General features: G+C 39.4%; 1 protein-coding gene across 7 annotated transcripts in view; it reads left to right on the top strand.

Moving 5' to 3' along the window:
* The window catches only part of METTL8 (methyltransferase 8, methylcytidine), a 125,229-nt gene that overhangs the window by 49,375 nt on the left and 58,007 nt on the right, over positions 1-17,847 (top strand). For 3 of the 7 annotated variants that reach the window (XR_008381308.1, XM_053598079.1, XM_053598076.1), the window contains exons 3-4: positions 770-924; positions 5,517-5,579. The exons of 1 other annotated variant lie outside the window; for it this stretch is intronic. Coding sequence is in view for 4 of the 6 variants with exons in the window: in XM_053598079.1 (XP_053454054.1) it covers positions 770-924; positions 5,517-5,579 (218 nt within the window). In the remaining 2 variants the exon portion in view is untranslated. Of the gene's footprint in view, positions 1-769; positions 925-5,516; positions 5,580-11,727; positions 11,868-17,847 lie in introns of those variants that run through there. 3 more of the 7 variants (XM_053598077.1, XM_053598078.1, XM_053598081.1) reach the window with 2 other exon arrangements.

Raw genomic sequence — 17,847 nt, 5'->3', positions numbered from 1 at the left:
ACAAAATATTGTTAAGAAATATGTTTGCTTAGAATCCCCAAAAGAAAATAATAAAATCACTTTAAAAAAAGCTGTCCTTAATATGTAAATTTGAGGCTTTGGGCTTATATGTTTTAGCCATGTGCTACAAATTAAATAAACAAATAAGCAAGGTTGATCAAGGCTGTGGAATATAAAGAATGCTAACCAATGTCCCCAACCCTAAATATTCCCTTTTTCTCACTTGGCCAAAAAATACTTCAGGAGAGAAACTATCATGCCTATTTTGTTTTTTTTTTTGAGACAGAGTCTTAACTATGTCTCCCTCAGTAGAGTGCTGTGGCGTCACAGCTCACAGCAACCTCAAACTCTAGGGCTTAAGCCAGTGGTTCTCAACCTTCCTAATGCCACAGCCCTTTAATACAGTTCCTGTGAGCTGCAACCCACAGGTTGAGAACCGCTGTCTTAAGCGATTCTCTTGCCTCAGCCTCCCAAGTAGCTGGGACGACAGGTGCCCACCACAATGCCTGGCTATTTTTTTTTTGTTGCAGTTTTCATTGTTGTTTAGCTGGCCTGGGGCAGGTTTGAGCTGCCAGCCTTGGTGCATGTGGCTGGCTCTGTAACCACTGTGCTTTGGGCGCCAAGCCTATCATGCCTATTTTTCATTTAAAAGTTTTCTGTTTTCATGCCGTTTCTCAGGTTGTAAATCTTAAGGACCAGATTTTGGCTCTCAGGTAAATAATATACCATCTAATCCACAATGAGTAATTAATTGTTTATAACTTTTCAGGTACTGCTTAGGATGAATATTATTTGGAGAAATTCCACTTCCTGTCTAAGGCTAAGAAAGGTGCCACACAGATGCCAAGGTGGGCACCGCCCAGTAGTCCCTCTTGGATCAAGGATTTTAACTGACCCAGCCAAAGTTTTTGAATACAACATGTGGTGAGTTTTCTTTTTAGATCTGATATTATAAATACTTGGTAAATATCCCAATGGCATTGTTTTCATTTAGTACCAACAAAGGATTTTCAAAGCTAATGACATAACTCATGTTGTAGATTTCCAAAAGCCAGGGTGACCAATCCTGCCTTAAGTGTTGCCAATTCTAAACTTCTTTAGAAACAAAATTGGAAAATTGGAATTTTCCAGGAGCTTTTAGTACTTTGGAGTTCTTGCAGGCCCTTCCTGCTCACCTGATTTGCTAGCCTATCACTGGGTAGGTGTGGGGGCCATTTTCTAGATAAGGCCCTCCTATTCCATAGGCCCTTCCTTATTTACAAATACTTGCCAATCAGCAAATGTGTATCCAGTACCTGGTGTTTAGTGAACACCAGAAAGAAACTTTGGTATGACTCTCATCCACAGTTTTAGGAAATCCACACTATTTGGGAAGATAGGTATTAATAGGAAAAGCTGATAATTAGCCATGTACGGCAGCAAGTTGTGAGGGTCCAGGGAGTGTCGTAGACTATATGCTTTATGAGAACCACTCAGTACTGTGAAACCATTTCTGTTGGGCAAAATCAGAAAGATTTTCATTTGTTTTTTCTTGTTTATTCGTTTTTAGAGACGAAGTCCTACTGTGTTGCCCAGGCAAGAGCACAGTGCTACAATCACAGCTCACTGCAGCTTGGAACTCCTGGGCTCAAGTCCTCCCACCTCAGCCTCCTGAGTAGCTGGGACCACAGGTGTGCACCACCACACCTGGCTAATTTTTTTTTTTTTTTTTTTGTAGAGACAGAGTCTCATTTTTTATGGCCCTCGGTAGAGTGCCGTGGCCTCACACAGCTCACAGCAACCTCCAACTCCTGGGCTTAAGCGATTCTCTTGCCTCAGCCTCCCGAGTAGCTGGGACTACAGGCGCCCGCCACAACGCCCGGCTATTTTTTTTTTTTGGTTGCAGTTTGGCCGGGGCCGGGCTCGAACTCGGTATATGGGGCCGGCACCATACGACTGAGCCACAGGCGCCGCCCCACACACCTGGCTAATTTTTAAATTCTTTGTAGAGAGTAAAAATGTTACCTAGGCTAGTATCGAACTCATAGCCTCAAGCGATCCTCCCACCTCAGCTTCCCAAAATGCTGAGATTACATGTATAAGCCACTATGCCTGGCCGAAGATTTCTTAAAGTGGGGGAAAATTGAAATTAGGATCACATATTCCCTATTGGAAATATTTTGGGGTTGGTTTCAGACCACCACAGTAAAGCCAATATTGCAGTACAGGTGTCTTGAACTCTTTTGTCTCTTGGTACATATAAAGGTTATGTTTACAATACTGGTAGTCTATTAAATGAGCAATACCATTGTGTCTAAGAGAACAATGTACAAGCCTTAATTAAAAAATGCTTTATTGCTAAAAATGCCAACAATCATCTGATCCTTCAGCAAGTCATAATCTTTTTGCTGGCAAAGGGTCTTGCCTCAATATTGATGACTACTGACTGATTGGGATGGTAGTTGCTGAAGGGTGAGATAGCTGTGGTAATTTCAGTGAAGTTAGTCTCATCAACTGACTCTTTATTTCACAATTTCTCTATAGCATGCGATGCTATTTGATAACATTTTGCCCACAATAGAACTTCTATCAAAATTGGAGTCTGTCCTCTCAAATCCTGCTATTTTATCCACTAAGTTTATGTAACACTTCAAATCCTTTGTTGTCATTTCAACAGTGTTCACAACATCTTCACCAGGAGTAGATTTCATCTCAGGAAACCACTTTCTTTGGTCATCCATAACAAGCAACTGTTCATCCATTCAAATTTTATCATGAGAGATTATAGCAATTCAATCATATCTTCAGGCTCACTTCTAATTCTAGTTCTCTTGCTATTTCCACATCTATAGTTACATCCTCCACTGAAGTCTTAAATCCCTCAAAGTCATCCATGAGAGCTGGAATCAACTTCTCCTATATTCCAGTTAATGTTGATATTTTGACCTCTTCTCATGAATCACAAATGTTCTTAATGGCATTCTTTCCAAAATGTTTTTAATTGATTCTGCCCAGATCCATCAGAGGAAATGCTACCTGTGACAGCTATAGCCTTACAAAATGTATTTCTTAAATAAGAAGACTTGAAAGTTGAAATGACTCCTTAATCCTTGGGCTGCAGAATAGATGTTAGTTTAGGAGGCATGAAAACAACATTAACCTCCTTGCACATCTTCAACAGAGCTCTTGGGTGACCAGGTGCATTGTTAATGAGCAGTGATATTTTGAAATAATTCTTTTTCCTGAGCAGCGGGTCTCAACAATGGGCTTAAATTATTCAGTAAACTATGCTGTAAACAGATCTGCTGTCATTCAAACTTTGTTATTCCATTTCTAGAGTACAGAGAACATTTAGCATAATTCATAAGGGCCTATGAATTTCAGAATGATAAATGAGCATTAGCTTTAACTTAGAGTTACCAATTGAGTTAATCCCTAATAAGAAAATGACCCTGTTCTTTGAAGCTTTGAAACTAGATTTTTTTCTCTATAACTGAAAGTCCTAGACAGTATGTCTTTCTAATAGAAGGCTTTTTCACTTACATTGAAAATCTGTTTTTAAATGTAGTTAATGTTCATCAATGATCTTAGATAGCTTGTTGCAGCCTCTCCATTAGCACTTGCTGTATCACATGCACTTTTATGTTATGGAGTGGCTTCTCTCCTTAAACATGAACCAACCTCTGCTAACTTCAAAGTTTTCTTCTACAGCTTCCTCACCTTTCTTGGATTTGGAGAGAGCTAGGGCCTTGCTCTAGATTAGGCTTTGGCTTAAGGGAATGTTGTAGCTGGCTTGATCTCCTATCTAGACCACTAAAATTTTCTCTGTATCAGTAAAGCTGTTTCATTTTCTTATCATTCATGTGTTCACAGGACTGAACTTTTCCTTAGCATTCGCAAGTTTGCTATTTGGTGCAAAAGGCCTAGCTTTCAGCTTATCTCAGCTTTCAACGTGCCTTCCTCCCTAAACTTTTTTTTTTTAATTTTTTTTTTTATTAAATCAAAACTTTGTACATTGATGCATTTATGGGGTTGAGGGTACTGCTTTGATATACAATGTGAAATGTTTACACTGAGCTAAGTAACACATCCATCACAATTATACTCATTTCTTAATAGTTTTGAAATGTACCATTGCATCATGCACATTACATGCACCCCCCCCAAAACCCTCCCTCCTCCCATATCTCCCCTTCCCTCCCCTCTCTATAGTTATGTTTTGCCATTCGTATGAGTGTGTAGGTGGTTATATATTGATTTCAAAGTAGTATTGAGAACATTGGATACTTTTTTTTCCCATTCTTGAGATACTTTACTAAGAAGAATATGTTCCAGCTTCATCCAGGTAAACATAAAAGATGTGAAGTCTGGCTCGACACCTGTGGCTCAAGCCGCTAAGGCACCAGCCACATACACCTGAGCTGGCGGGTTCAAATCCAGCCCAGGCCCGCCAAACAACAATGACGGCTGCAACAAAAAAAAAAATAGCTGGGCATTGTGGCAGGTGCCTGTGGTCCCAGCTACTTGGGAGGCAGAGGCAAGAGAATCGCTTGAGCCCAGGAGTTTGAGGTTGCTGTGAGCTGTGATGCCACGGCACTCTACCCAAGGTGACAGCCTGAGGCTGTCTCAAAAAACAAAAAAAAATGTAAAGTCTCCTTTTTTATGGCTGCATAGTATTCCATGGTGTACATATAAGTGCCCATCGACCACTTGGATTAACAAATTGTGGTATATGTACACCTTCCTCCCTAAACTTAATCATGTCTAGCTTTTGAGTTAAAGTGAGAGACGTGACTCTTCCTTTCACTTGAACATTTAGAGGCCATTGTAGGGTTATTAATTGGCCTAATGTCAATATTGTTGTATTCAAGGAATAGGGAGACCTAAAGAAAGGGAGAAAGATATGGGGAACAGTCAGTCAGTAGAAGAGTCAGTACACATACAACATTTATTGATTCAGTTCGCCATTTTATATGGACATGTGTCATGGTGCCCCCAAACAATTGCAATAGTAGCATCAAAGATCACTGATCACAGATCATCGTAACAGATATGACAATAACAAAGCAGTTTGAAATATTGCAAAATGTGACCCAGAGATAAGAAGTGAATACATGCTGTTAGAATAATGGGGAGGACAGACTTGCTATGTGTCTGGTTGCCACAATATGAGGACAATTAATGACAATTAAGGTTATGGGGGGGGAGCAGAAAGAGGGATGGAGGGAGGGGGGTGGGGCCTTAGTGTGTGTCACACTTTATGGGGGCAAGACATGATTGCAAGAGGGACTTTACCTAACAATTGCAATCAGTGTAACTGGCTTATTGTACCCTCAATGAATCCCTAACAATAAAAAAAAAAAAAATAAGAAGTTAACTGATGACTCTATACTGAATCTCAGAGTCAAAGCATTCTATAATAGATATACTCTTGTTTGACAATGTGAATGTTACTTTCTTTGCATTATTATTATTGCTTAATATTTCGATGTAGCAATCATCTGATTCCTTTTCTGTTTTTTTTTATTAAATCATAGCTGTGTAAAAAAAAAAAAAGCAACATCTATGAAGTGTAGTAAAGTGAAGCACAGTGAAATGAGGTATGTCTGCATTTATTCTGCCTCTAGTATTCTGCCTCTGACACATAAATATTTGTTGAATAATGATTTGAATAGGTAAACTGGAGTAAGGACATTCTAGGTGGGTAGACAATCGTAAAACATTAAGATGACGGCTTGGTACCCATAGCTCAGTGATATGGGCACTGGCCACATACACTGAGGCTAGCGGGTTCAAGCCTGGCCCAGACCTGCTAAACAATGACAACTGCAACCAAAAAATAGCTGTAGTCTCAGCTAGTCGGGAGGCTGAGGCAAGAGAATGACTTAAGCCCAAGAGTCTGAGGTTGCTGTGAGCTGTGATGCCACAGTACTCTACCAAGGGCGACATAGTGACACTCTGTTTCAAAAAAAATAAAAACACCGAGATGAGGAAGTATAAAGCATAGCCCATAGGATAATTTGCTCTAAAAAAGTCTATTTAGGAGACAGATAACAGATAAGGTTGGAATGATGTAGGCCAAAAAGTGGGAGTAGGTTGAAGGCTGTGCATGGTCCTGAACTCCTTGTAGAGGAGTAGAAGGCATTATAGAGCTACTGAAGAGAATATGTATGTGTATTAGTGTGCATATTTGGTAACAGTATAGTGGACAGATCAGCAGGGAGAACTGGAAGCAGGAAAAGACCAGTGAGAGAGATATCATGAAGGAAGAATAAATTGAACTTGGTACTTAGGTGGAATAATGGAAAATGAAGAATTTGACCCTCAAAGTTTTGATTTTAAGATGACTGATAGAAATAGGAAAATCAAGAGGTAAATTGAATTTTTTGTTTTGGAAGAAAAGATTTTAAATTTAGTTTTAGACAATTTGAATAGGCTTTGCAAGCAGTACGTTCAGGTGAAAATTTCCAAAGCCCAGATTAAACTGCTGGTTAGCGCTGAACAAGTGAAGTGGAATATGATATCTGCAGACCAAATTCTTACCAGAGTAACCTCTGGAGCAGTGTCTTTAGGGCTGGTAAGGTGATCGTAGAGTTTTTGTTTTTTTTTTTTTTTTTTGAGACAGAGTCTCATTTTGTCACCCTCAGTAGAGTGCTGTGGCCTCATACCTCACAGCAACCTCAAACTCTTGGGTCCAAGAGATTCTCTTGCCTCAGCCTCCTGAGTAGCTGGGACTACAGGTGCCTGCCACAATGCCCCTCTAATTTTAGAGATGAGCTGTTGCTCTGGCTCAGGCTGATCTTGAACCTGTGAGTCACTCCAGCCGGCCAACTTTTTATGTTTTTATTGTGAAGAAGCTAAGGAAATTTCACTCTAAAATATGACTCCTTGATATAAAGAATAATTTGAATTAAAGGCCCTTAGAGATCAGAAAGCGCTGGAAGGGGGGCTTTCCCTCTATTTACATAAATTGGACTAACCCTGTCAAGGGGGGCAATTGACTTCCTTTTCTCTCCTTGTTATCTCAATGAATTATTGGGAAGAGGATCAAGAATGCAGGCAGACTTGGCTCAAATCATTTTAAACACAATACCTCTCTCAAGTTAATGTATAGGGAAGTCAGCCTGTTTTCCCCATCTATTCATCCTTCCTAGCAACCACTTGTTGCAGCTATATTCCACATTTCCCCTCCACCTCCAAGAGGCATGTATGAAAATATCTACCATCAGTGAGATATTGGGTAATCCCTCTTGTGATTCTCCCTATGTTCATGGTATTTGAAAATAAACATTTTTTTTTTATTAATCTGCCTTAATTGTGAGTTAACCTTTCAGTGAATTTTTGGGGGGAAAGGGCAAGTTTCTCCTTGAAGCCAGAAAAGTGGCTTGCAAGATGGAGTCTGAGGGGCGGCACCTGTGGCTCAGTGGGTAGGGCACCGGCCCCATATAAGGAGGGTTGCCAGGTTCAAACCCAGCCCTGCCAAACTGCAACAAAAAAAAGCCAGGCGTTGTGGTGGGCGCCTGTGGTCCCAGCTACTCAGGAGGCTGAAGCAGGAGAATCGCCTGAGCCCAGGAGTTGGAAGTTGGTGTGAGCTGCGTGACACCATGGCACTCTACTGAGGGCAGCAGAGTGAGACTCCGTCTCTACAAAAAAAAAAAAAGATGGAGTCTGAGAAGCTAAGCTGAAGCAGTACAGCTGACCTGGTCTGATCAGTCTTCCCCATACACCTTCCGTGATTATCTAGCTAAGGTTTTACTCTATTTGTAAGGACGTTTGTCTCAGAGATACTGAGGAGGTAGTCACGCACAGACAGTAGGTGTTGTGATAGTGGTAAAGTTTACTTTGATAATGTGATTTTTTTTTTTTTTGATGATTCTCTTAGATATTTTGTTAAGTGAAAAATCACCTTTCTGTTTAAATGTTTTTTACTTTGTTAAAATGAAGACTACTTTGATATTACTCCCTCTCAGATAAAGTTAAAATTTTCTAGATGTGTTTCCTTGTATTTCATTATAAAAGTTAGAAGAGGGTGGTGCCTGTGGCTCAGTGAGTAGGGCGCCGGCCCCATATATCGAGGGTGGTGGGTTCAAACCCAGGCCCGGCTGAACTGCAACCAAAAAAATAGCTGGACATTGTGGCGGGCGCCTGTAGTCCCAGCTACTCGGGAGGCTGAGGCAAGAGAATCGCTTAAGCCCAGGAGTTGGAGGTTGCTGTGAGCTGTGTGAGGCCACGGCACTCTACCGAAGGCAGTAAAGTGAGACTCTGTCTCTACAAAAAAAAAAGTTAGAAGAATCGTAATGGAGGCAAAACAGAATTGCGAGGCTACTCTCAGTATTCTCCAGAATCCTGGCCTTCTGACAAATAAAGCTTGTTTGGACCTATCCTCTTCTCTGCATGTTGGCTGACGGTGACAGGCGGCTAGACCCTCTTCCTCTGGTAACACTCTCACCCCTACAAATGCAACAGCATAGGAATTATTCCTACTAGGAAGAAAATACATTGATTTTTTTAAATTATTAATGTTAGTGCTACACTGTACAGTACAGTAACCACACTTGAAACCTAACTAGTCTGAATTGAGATGTGCTATAAGATTTTGAAGACTTCGTGCAAAAAAACAAGGTAAGGCTGAGTGAGGTGGCTCAGGCCTGTAATTCCAGCATGTTAAGAGGCTGAGGCAGGAAAATTGATTGAGGCCAGGAATTCCAGACCAGGCTGCACAGCAGCAAGACCCATCTCTATAAGGAAATAGAAAAATTATCCAGATGTGGTGGCATTCTCGTGTAGTTGCAGCCTCAGGGGAAGCTGAGACAGGAGGATTGCTTGAGCCCAGGATTTAAGAGAGTGCAGAGAGCTGTGATCAAACCACTGCACTCTAGCCCAGACAAAAGAGACTTCATCTCAGAAAAATAAAAATTAAAATATCAAAAATAATTTTATGTTGAGTTACATATAAAATGAATGAAATTTGGATATTACATTAAATAAAATAGTAAAATTAATTTCATCTATTTTACTTTTTTAAAAATGTGGCTACTAGAAATTTGTATATTACATATCTGGCTCACATTCTTTTTTTTTTGAGCAGCTGCTAAGTAAAGCCAGGAAGACTACCATCACCAGTATGGAGAGTTACTGTAGGGCCCTTTGCCAGGCAGTTAGATCTCCAGAGGAACTTGTGGTCGTAGGCAAGCTCCTCGGTTACCATTTTCCCCCCCATCATTAGACCCTGGTGATTTAGTGGCCTACATTCTCTTTTTCCATCTGCTACCACTTGCTCTTTTACTTGAGATTCTTGCCTATCAATTTTAGTTCTGTTTTGTTATAAACTCTCAGGAAAGCAGGGTCATTTGGTCCAGTGTTTCTCAAACCCCATGGGCTAGCTTTGTGCTGGCTGCATGAAAATCCCTTGAGGAGTTACTGTTTCTCTAGATCTAGAGGTATAGCCCAGGAGTTTTTAATCTGAAAAAGCTCTTTTAGTACTTCTGTTGAGCCAGCCAGATTTGGGAACCCTTGATCCAATCTAATGGTTTTCAAATTTTTCTTTGGGAGCAGAACTTTTCTCAAGTGAAATTTTAAATGGAATCCTAGAAGTTAAAAGATAAAGGCAAACCTGCCCAGAAGAAGGCTGGGGCATCAACAGCTCCACTTCCATTCCTTCCTGCTTCTCCCATACTCTAGCTGTATAGAAAACCTTCAGGGGTCTCCTGTGATCAGTTTGAAAAACCTTGATCTAGTCTTAACAGCCATCTTCCTCCATAGCATACCCCCAAGGGACTGGCCAGCCTGTGCCAGAAAACCCCAGGTGAACTCTAGCAACATGGATACATGGTATAATAACAATAAAAATAATTTCTTTCAAAGGAAGAGGAAGGGAGTTCACATCATCTTTCCACACACTGTTTTTTATTCTTTAAGAGATTTGTAAGTTAAACTAAAACTCGTTTGTTCTCCCCTTCCTTCAAGTCTAGAGTTCTGTCTAAAAGTTCTTCTTTTCTTCATTATTTTCTCCTTGATATTTAAGAATAGTGTTTTCTTGCTTGCTGAATTTGATTCTTTAAAGATGTTTCTAGAAAAGTACATGCCAGTTTTCTCTCAGAGCTGTTGCTTAGAAGTATCTACAGTTTATTTCCCCCTTCAGCCTCTAGTTAGTAAGGATGATTTACTCTCTATATGATCTTCTTTCCAAAAAAATCTGTTTTTAGGGTGGCGCCTGTGGCTCAACGGGTAGGGTGCCGGTCCCATATGCCGGAGGTGGCGGGTTCAAGCCCAGCCCTGGCCAAATAAAAAAATAAATAAATAAATAAATAAATAAAAAAAATCTGTTTTTAGAATCCAGTGTACTCACTACTAATACGAAGCCAGTAGATGATCTAGTACACACCCACATAAGAGAAAAACTCAAATCAGTTCGCAGGGGGCCAGGCAAGGAAGCAAGGGAGAGGGGAGAAAGGAGGGGGACGGGTGTGTTCCCACTTAATGGGCACAATATTAGGGTGTATGGCATACCTCTTGGGGGCGGGACATAACTATAAGAGGGACTCTACCTTACAAATGCAAACATTGTAACCTAATTGTTTGCTTTTTGTTTGTTTGTTTTTTTCTGTTTTATAATTTATTTTCTCTAAACACCATTCTTTATATGGGAAATTACCATTGATATCTTTTTTTTTTTTTTGACAGAGTCTCACTTAGTTGCCTTCGATAGAGTGCTGTGGAGTCACAGCAACCTCAGATTCTCTTGCCTCAGCCTCCCAAGTAACTGGACCTACAGGTACCTGCCACAATGCCTGGCTTTTCTTTTTTTAATTTACCTATACATGTGTTAATTAGGTTTCCTTTTTTTTTTTTCTTTTTTTGCCTTCACAAAATTAAAAAGGCTTAAAATTTAATAACTATAACAATGTTTAAGATAAGGACTAGAAACAAAAACCTTATAAAGAATGAATGAACATAAATACATTCAGAAGAGGAATCAGACAATTGCTAGATTGGAATATTAAGCAATAATAATAATAATAATGCAAAGAAAGTAACATTGTTTGTCAAATAAGAGTATGTCTATTATAGAATGCTTTGACTCTGAGATTCAGTAAGGAGTCATCAGTTAACTTCTTATCATTTTTCTTTAAGTATCAAAAAATAGACAACTAAGGGCGGCGCCTGTGGCTCAGTGAGTAGGGCGCCAGCCCCATATGCTGAGGGTGGCGGGTTCAAACCCAGCCCCGGCCAAACTGCAACCAAAAAATAGCCGGGCGTTGTGGCCGGCGCGTGTAGTCCCAGCTGCTCGGGAGGCTGAGGCAAGAGAATCGCGTAAGCCCAAGAGTTAGAGGTTGCTGTGAGCCGTGTGACGCCACGGCACTCTACCTGAGGGCGGTACAGTGAGACTCTGTCTCTACAAAAAAAAAAAAAAAAGAAAAAAAATAGACAACTAATATTTATAAATAAAAGTAAAAGATAAATTCAAAAAACAGATCATGCTAAATCTTATAGACAATAGAAAAAGAAGAAATACTTCAAAATCATTCTACTTGATCTGGGGACACTTGATACTAAAATTGGAGAAAATATATTGTTATAAAGGGGAAAGTACAAACATATGTCACTTATAAATGAGGATGAACTATCCTAAACAACATATTAACAAGTTGATGTACTTTGGTCAAAATTAAGTCCAATTTATGTAGGAATTCGTCACTATTTTCTTTTTTCTTTTCTTCTTTTCCTCTCCCTCACCCCTTCCTCCTCTCTGTCTGCTCTCCCCTTCCCCCATGCCCCACCATGTCATTAATTGTGATTGTCTTCATATCAGAATTGAGTACATAGGATTCATTCTTCTCCTTTCCTGTGATGCTTCACTAAGAATAATGGGTTTCACCTCCATCCAGGTTAGTACAAATGCTGCAAAATCTCCATTTTTTATGGCTGAATAATATTCCATGGTCTATACCACAGCTTACCAATCCATTCCTGGGTTGAAGGACACTTGGGTTGTTTCCACATTTTAGCAATTATAAATTGGGCTGCGATAAACAGCCTAGTACAAGTGTCTTTATAATAGAAGGGTTTTTTTCCTTCTGGATAGATGCCCAGTAATGGGATTACAGGATCAAATGGGAGGTCTGGCTTGAGTGCTTTGGGGTTTCTCCATACTTCCTTCCAAAAAGGTTGTACTAGTTTGCAGTCCCACCAGCAGCGTAAAAATGTTCTCTTCTCTCCACATCCACGCCAGCATCTGCAGTTTTGAGATTTTGTGATGTGGGCCATTCTCGCTGGGGTTAGATGGTATCTCAGGGTTGTTTTGATTTGCATTTCTCTAATAGATAGGAATGATGAACATTTTTTCATATGATTGCTGGCCATTTGTCTCTAGTACTTAGAGAAGATTCTATTCATCTCTCTTCCCCATTGATGTATGGGATTGTTGGGTTTTTTCTTATGGATTAATTGAAGTTCTGTATAAATCCTGGTTATTAAGTGTTTGTCTGATTCAAAATATGCAAATATCCTTTCCCATTAGGTAGGTTGTCTGTTTGCTTTGGTTATTGTTTCTTTGGCTGTACAGAAGCTTTTCAGTTTAATTAAATCCCATTTGTTTATTATCACTGTTGTTGCTATTGCCATGGCAGTCTTCCTCATAAAATCTTTCCCCAGGCCGATATCTTCCAGTGTTTTTCCTATGCTTTCTTTGAGGATTTTTATTGTTTCATGCCTTAAATTTAAGTCCTTTATCGATCTTGAATCAATTTTTGTGAGTGGAGAAAGATGTGGGTCCAGTTTCAGTCTTTTACATATGGATATCCAATTCTCTCAGCACCATTTATTGAATAGGGAATCTTGCCCCCAGTGTACGCTCTTGTTTGGTTTATCAAAGATTAGGTGACTTTAAGTTGTAGGTTTTATTTCCTGGTTTTCTATTTGATTCCAAATGTCTATGTCTCTATTTTTGTGCCAGTACCATGCTGTCTTGACCACTATGGCCTTGTAATACAGCCTAAAATCTGGTATGGTGATAACCCTGGCCTTGTTTTTATTTACTAAGAACTGCCTTAGCTATATGGGTTTTTTTTCTGGTTCCATACAAAACGAAGCTATCCAAGACAAACCCACAGCTAATATTTTACTGAATGAAGTAAAACTGAAAGCTTTTCCTCTTAGAACTGGAACCAGACAAGGTTGTCATCTGTCACCATTACTATTCAACATAGTCCTGGAAGTTCTAGCCAATACAATTAGACAAGACAAGAAAAGAAAGGGCATCCAAATCGGAGCAGAGGAGGTCAAACTCGCCCTCTTTGCTGATGATATGATCTTATACTTAGAGAACCCTAAAGACTCAACCACAAGACTCTTGGAAGTCATTAAAAAATACAGTAATGCTTCAGGATATAAAATCAATGTCCACAAGTCAGTTGCTTTTGTATATGCCAACAACAGCCAAGATGAGAGGTTAATTAAAGACACAACTCCCTTCACCATAGCCCCAAAGAAAATGAAATACTTAGGAATGTACCTAACAAAAGAGGTGAAGGACCTCTATAAAGAAAACTATGTAACCTTAAGAAAGGAAATAGCAGAGGACTTTAACAAATGGAAGAACATACCATGGCTGGGAAGAATCAACATTGTTAAAATGGCTATACTTCCCAGAGCAATTTATCGATCAACGCCAATCCCTATTAAAATACCAACATCCTATTTTCAAGACTTGGAAAAAATGATTCTGTAACCTAATTCTTTGTACCCTCAAATTAATCTGAAACAATAAAAAATAAATAAATAAATCTGTTTTTAAAGAAACAACAGATACCCCCTTTTATTCAGTTTCTGATATCCTGAGAAAGATTCGTCTTCCAGATTCTGAACACTTTTATTACGAGTGTTTATTTCTAGCTATAGTCTTTTATTTGTTAATAATTTAGTGACTTAAATTAACATAATATAAAATTAACCATTTTAAAGTACACAATTCAGTGGCATTAGAAACAGCCACAATTTTGTGCAGCCAGCAACTTTGTCTAGTTTCAAAACATTTCCATTACTCCAAAGTAAAAACCCCTTATCCATAAAGCAATTTGGAGCACAAAGAAAACTAATGCCTGTCTCTAGCAACCGCCAATATGTGTTCTATCTTTATGGATTTGCCTATTCTGGGTATTTCATAGAAGTGAAATCTTAAAATATGTGACCTTTTTGTGTTATCCTCTTTTACTTGGCATCAAGTCTTGGAGATTCATCCACCTTGTAGCATATATTGATATTTCATTCCTTTTTGTGGCTGAACAATGCTCTATTGTTTAAATACTATTGGTTTATTCATTGACCTACTGATGAACATTTAGGCTGTTTCCATCTTCTGGCTCTTGTGAACAGTGCTGCTATGAACTTGTGTATACATGTTCTTGTTTGAGTCTCTGGTTTCAGTTCCTTGGGGGTACAGTCCTAGGAGTAGAATTGTGGTTCACATAGTAATTCTGTGTTTTTTAGAAATACTGGAACTGTTTTCCATAGCAGGTAAACCATTTTACATTCTGCCTATAGTCTTCTTTTTTTAAATTATACTTAGTACATTTATCAGTTTGGGGGGTTATTGATAGGAAATGATACTCAAAATGCTTTTGAGACATGGCCCAGAAATCTGTCCCAATTGAGCAACTTACACAGATACTTAGAAAACTCACTCCTCATTTCAGACTGTTCGTGGTTTAGGCATGTAGGAAATTTTCAAGGGATCTTTGAAATTTATGAGGAAGCATAATGAACAAATCAGCTAGGCCAATGGCACAATCCACAGTAAGAAATGCAGTGTAGGGCCGCACCTATGGTTCAGTGATTAGGACGCTGGCCCCATATACCGAGGGTGGTGGGTTCAAACCCTACCCTGTCCAAACTACAACCAAAAAAAATAGCTGGGCATTGTGGCGGGCGCCTGTAGTTCCAGCTGTTCAGGAGGCTAAGGCAAGAGAATCACCTTAGCCCAAGAGCTGGAGGTTGCTATGAGCTGTGACACCATGGCACTCTACCAAGGGCGACAAAGTGGGACTCTGTCTCTTAAAATAAAAAAAAAAAGAAAGAAATGCAGTGTACATCCAGGACTAGTACACGATTATGTAACAAATACACACACACGTGTATATATATATATATATATATATATATATATATATATATAACAGGAGCATTATTCCTGTGTATTATTTACCACATGAAATGTGCACCAGTGTTTTCCATTTATTTCATTCTACTCTGTCTCTTTGTGTTGGTTAGACTAACTAAATTGATTTCATGACTCACTAAGGAATTATGACCTTTAGTTTTAAAAACACTGAGCTAAGCCATTCTCTGTAGATCCAAAGTAAGACCCGTGTGTTGCAACTTGACTTCCATTATATAATCCATTTAAAGAATAGACTTTTCCAGGACCCAAATAGGGTTCAGCTACCAAGAATTCTTTCTTATTATATAATCATTATGTTTATCATCTTATTTCTCTTGCTCTATTTTTTTTTTTTTTTTTTTTTGTAGAGACAGAGTCTCACTTTGTCACCCTCGGTACAGTGCCATGGCGTCACACTGCTCACAGCAACCTCCAACTCCTGGGCTTAAGCGATTCTCTTGCCTCAGCCTCCCGAGTAGCTGGGACTACAGGTGCCTGCCACAATGCCCAGCTATTTTTTTGTTGTTGCAGTTTGGCCAGGGCCAGGTTTGAACCCACCACCCTTGGTATATGGGGCTGGTGCCCCACCAACTGAGCCACAGGTGCTGCCCATCTATTTCATACATAGTTCTTTACTGCAGTTAAAAAGTATTTTCTTTGGCTACCTCCATTATGACAGTTGTCAGGAGAGGCAGTATAGTCTATCAAGAGTGTCTAACCTGTGGCCTACCAGGCTGCGCACAGATTTTTTGAAGCCTATTTTACTTATCTGTAGAGTTGAATATCATGAAAAGTATGCTCAGACCTTTTCTTTTGCTCATCAGCTTTCATTAGTGTTGTGTATTTAATGTGTGGCCCAAGGTAACTTATTTTCCCAATGCACAGCAGAAAAAGAGAAAAGACTGGACACCCTTATGACTTTAGATTTTGAGAGCACAGTCTTAATAGTTTCCTAAGCTAGGGGAGTTATCTAATCTCTCTGTGACTCAGTGTCTTCATCTGTAAATGGTATAATAATAGTAATACCTACCTTATATGATGTTGTGAGAATTAAGTGAGTTGATATAATGCAAAGTGTCTACACATAGTAAATAAACAACTGTATAAGAATTAGCTACATTATTGCCATTTTCTAACATGCACTTTAGTTATGTATGTATCTTTTTTATCTTCATTATTAGAAGGTATGATTCCTCAGAGAAGAGCTCATGTCTATTTCATAGCTATCTTCTCTATGAAAAAGGCAATCAATAAACATATTTAAGTAAGTGAATCAATATAGAAAAATAAAAGATCCAGTTCCTGGGCAGCGCCTGTGGCTCAGTTGGTAAGGCGCCGGCCCCATATACCGAGGGTGGCGGGTTCAAACTCGGCCCCGGTTGAACTGCAAACCAAAAAATAGCTGGGCGTTGTGGCGGGCACCTGTAGTCCCAGCTACTCGGGAGGCTGAGGCAAGAGAATCCCTTAAGCCCAGGAGTTGGAGGTTGCTGTGAGCTGTGTGATGCCATGGCACTCTACTGAGGGCCATAAAGTGAGACTCTGTCTCTACAAAAAAAAAAAAAAGATCCCGTTCCTGTTAGAGGCTTAGAACTAGACTGAAAGTTAATATAGTAGCTCAACATGGGCTTCAAAATCCAAAAAATCTGACTTGAAATCCTACTATGCAAACTCGAGTCAGTTCTTTCTTGGAGTTCTTGTGAGTGTTAAAGTAGAAAATACATGTAAAGCTCTCAGTAGTAAGAACTCAGTAAAAACGCATCTTTTTTTTTTTTGAAAAGCATCATTCTTACTATTATTGGATGAGGAATTAAATCTACATCTATGCCTGAATTAACAACATAAAGGAGTGGGCAAGGTTGTAATAAATGACAAAAACTGTGAAGACTGTAAGAATTCAGAATGGGAAGAGATTCCTAAGGTGGGGATGGAAAAGCAGGTAGAATTTAACCTGAGGAATTTGAAGGATGAGGAATATTTAACTGGTGGAGAGAATTCGTTTTAGACAAATGGTAGCATGAGCAAAGATCTAGATTTGAGAGTAGATGTATGAGGTGTACTCCAAAGCATGCAAACCAGCCTCCTTGGGAGAAAAGTTTTATATTTTAGAAGCGTATGAGTGATGTGACAAAAGAAGTATTTGAGAGAATTACCTTGGCTCTATAGCTCAGAATTCTTAGAGTTAACTAGAGTGATATCTTTTATCCCCAGCATTTTTTATATATTGACATAATGTCCATCACTGGGCTGGGTTTTGTGGAGGACCCAAGAGAGGACTAGTCTGTTTCACAAATAAGTCAAAGGCAGGTAAAAAAAAATTTCCAACAAAATTACTAAGGAATAGGAAAAACGAGAAGAACTATACCAACAGCAAACACCTCCCCCCCACCAGCCAAAAACATGGAAAATTAGTGACCAAGAAAAGAGCTTGTAGTTTCTTGTGTGGTTTGGAGTGGCTCCTACTCCCACCTACATCCTTCAGAAGCAATGCTAGGGACAGAAGGTCAGCAGGCAAATCACAAGTCTTCTTACTCATACTCATTAGCCAGCCCTGGCAAAGCTTGAAGAAGAATCCTTGAAAATAAACGTTCTTACCTATCATAACAGAATTTGAAGTCTCCACAGAGCAGGGAAAACCAACTGGCTCCCATTTTCAGGGTATGCTGCCTATCGAAAGAAAGCCCAAGAGAAATTCCTCTTAGGAGTAGAGCATA

The sequence above is a fragment of the Nycticebus coucang genome, chromosome 7 (assembly GCF_027406575.1).
Source record: "Nycticebus coucang isolate mNycCou1 chromosome 7, mNycCou1.pri, whole genome shotgun sequence".
NCBI classification, from domain to species: domain Eukaryota; kingdom Metazoa; phylum Chordata; class Mammalia; order Primates; family Lorisidae; genus Nycticebus; species Nycticebus coucang.
Note: the sequence above shows the minus strand (reverse complement) of the source record. Positions and strands in the feature narration are given on the sequence as shown.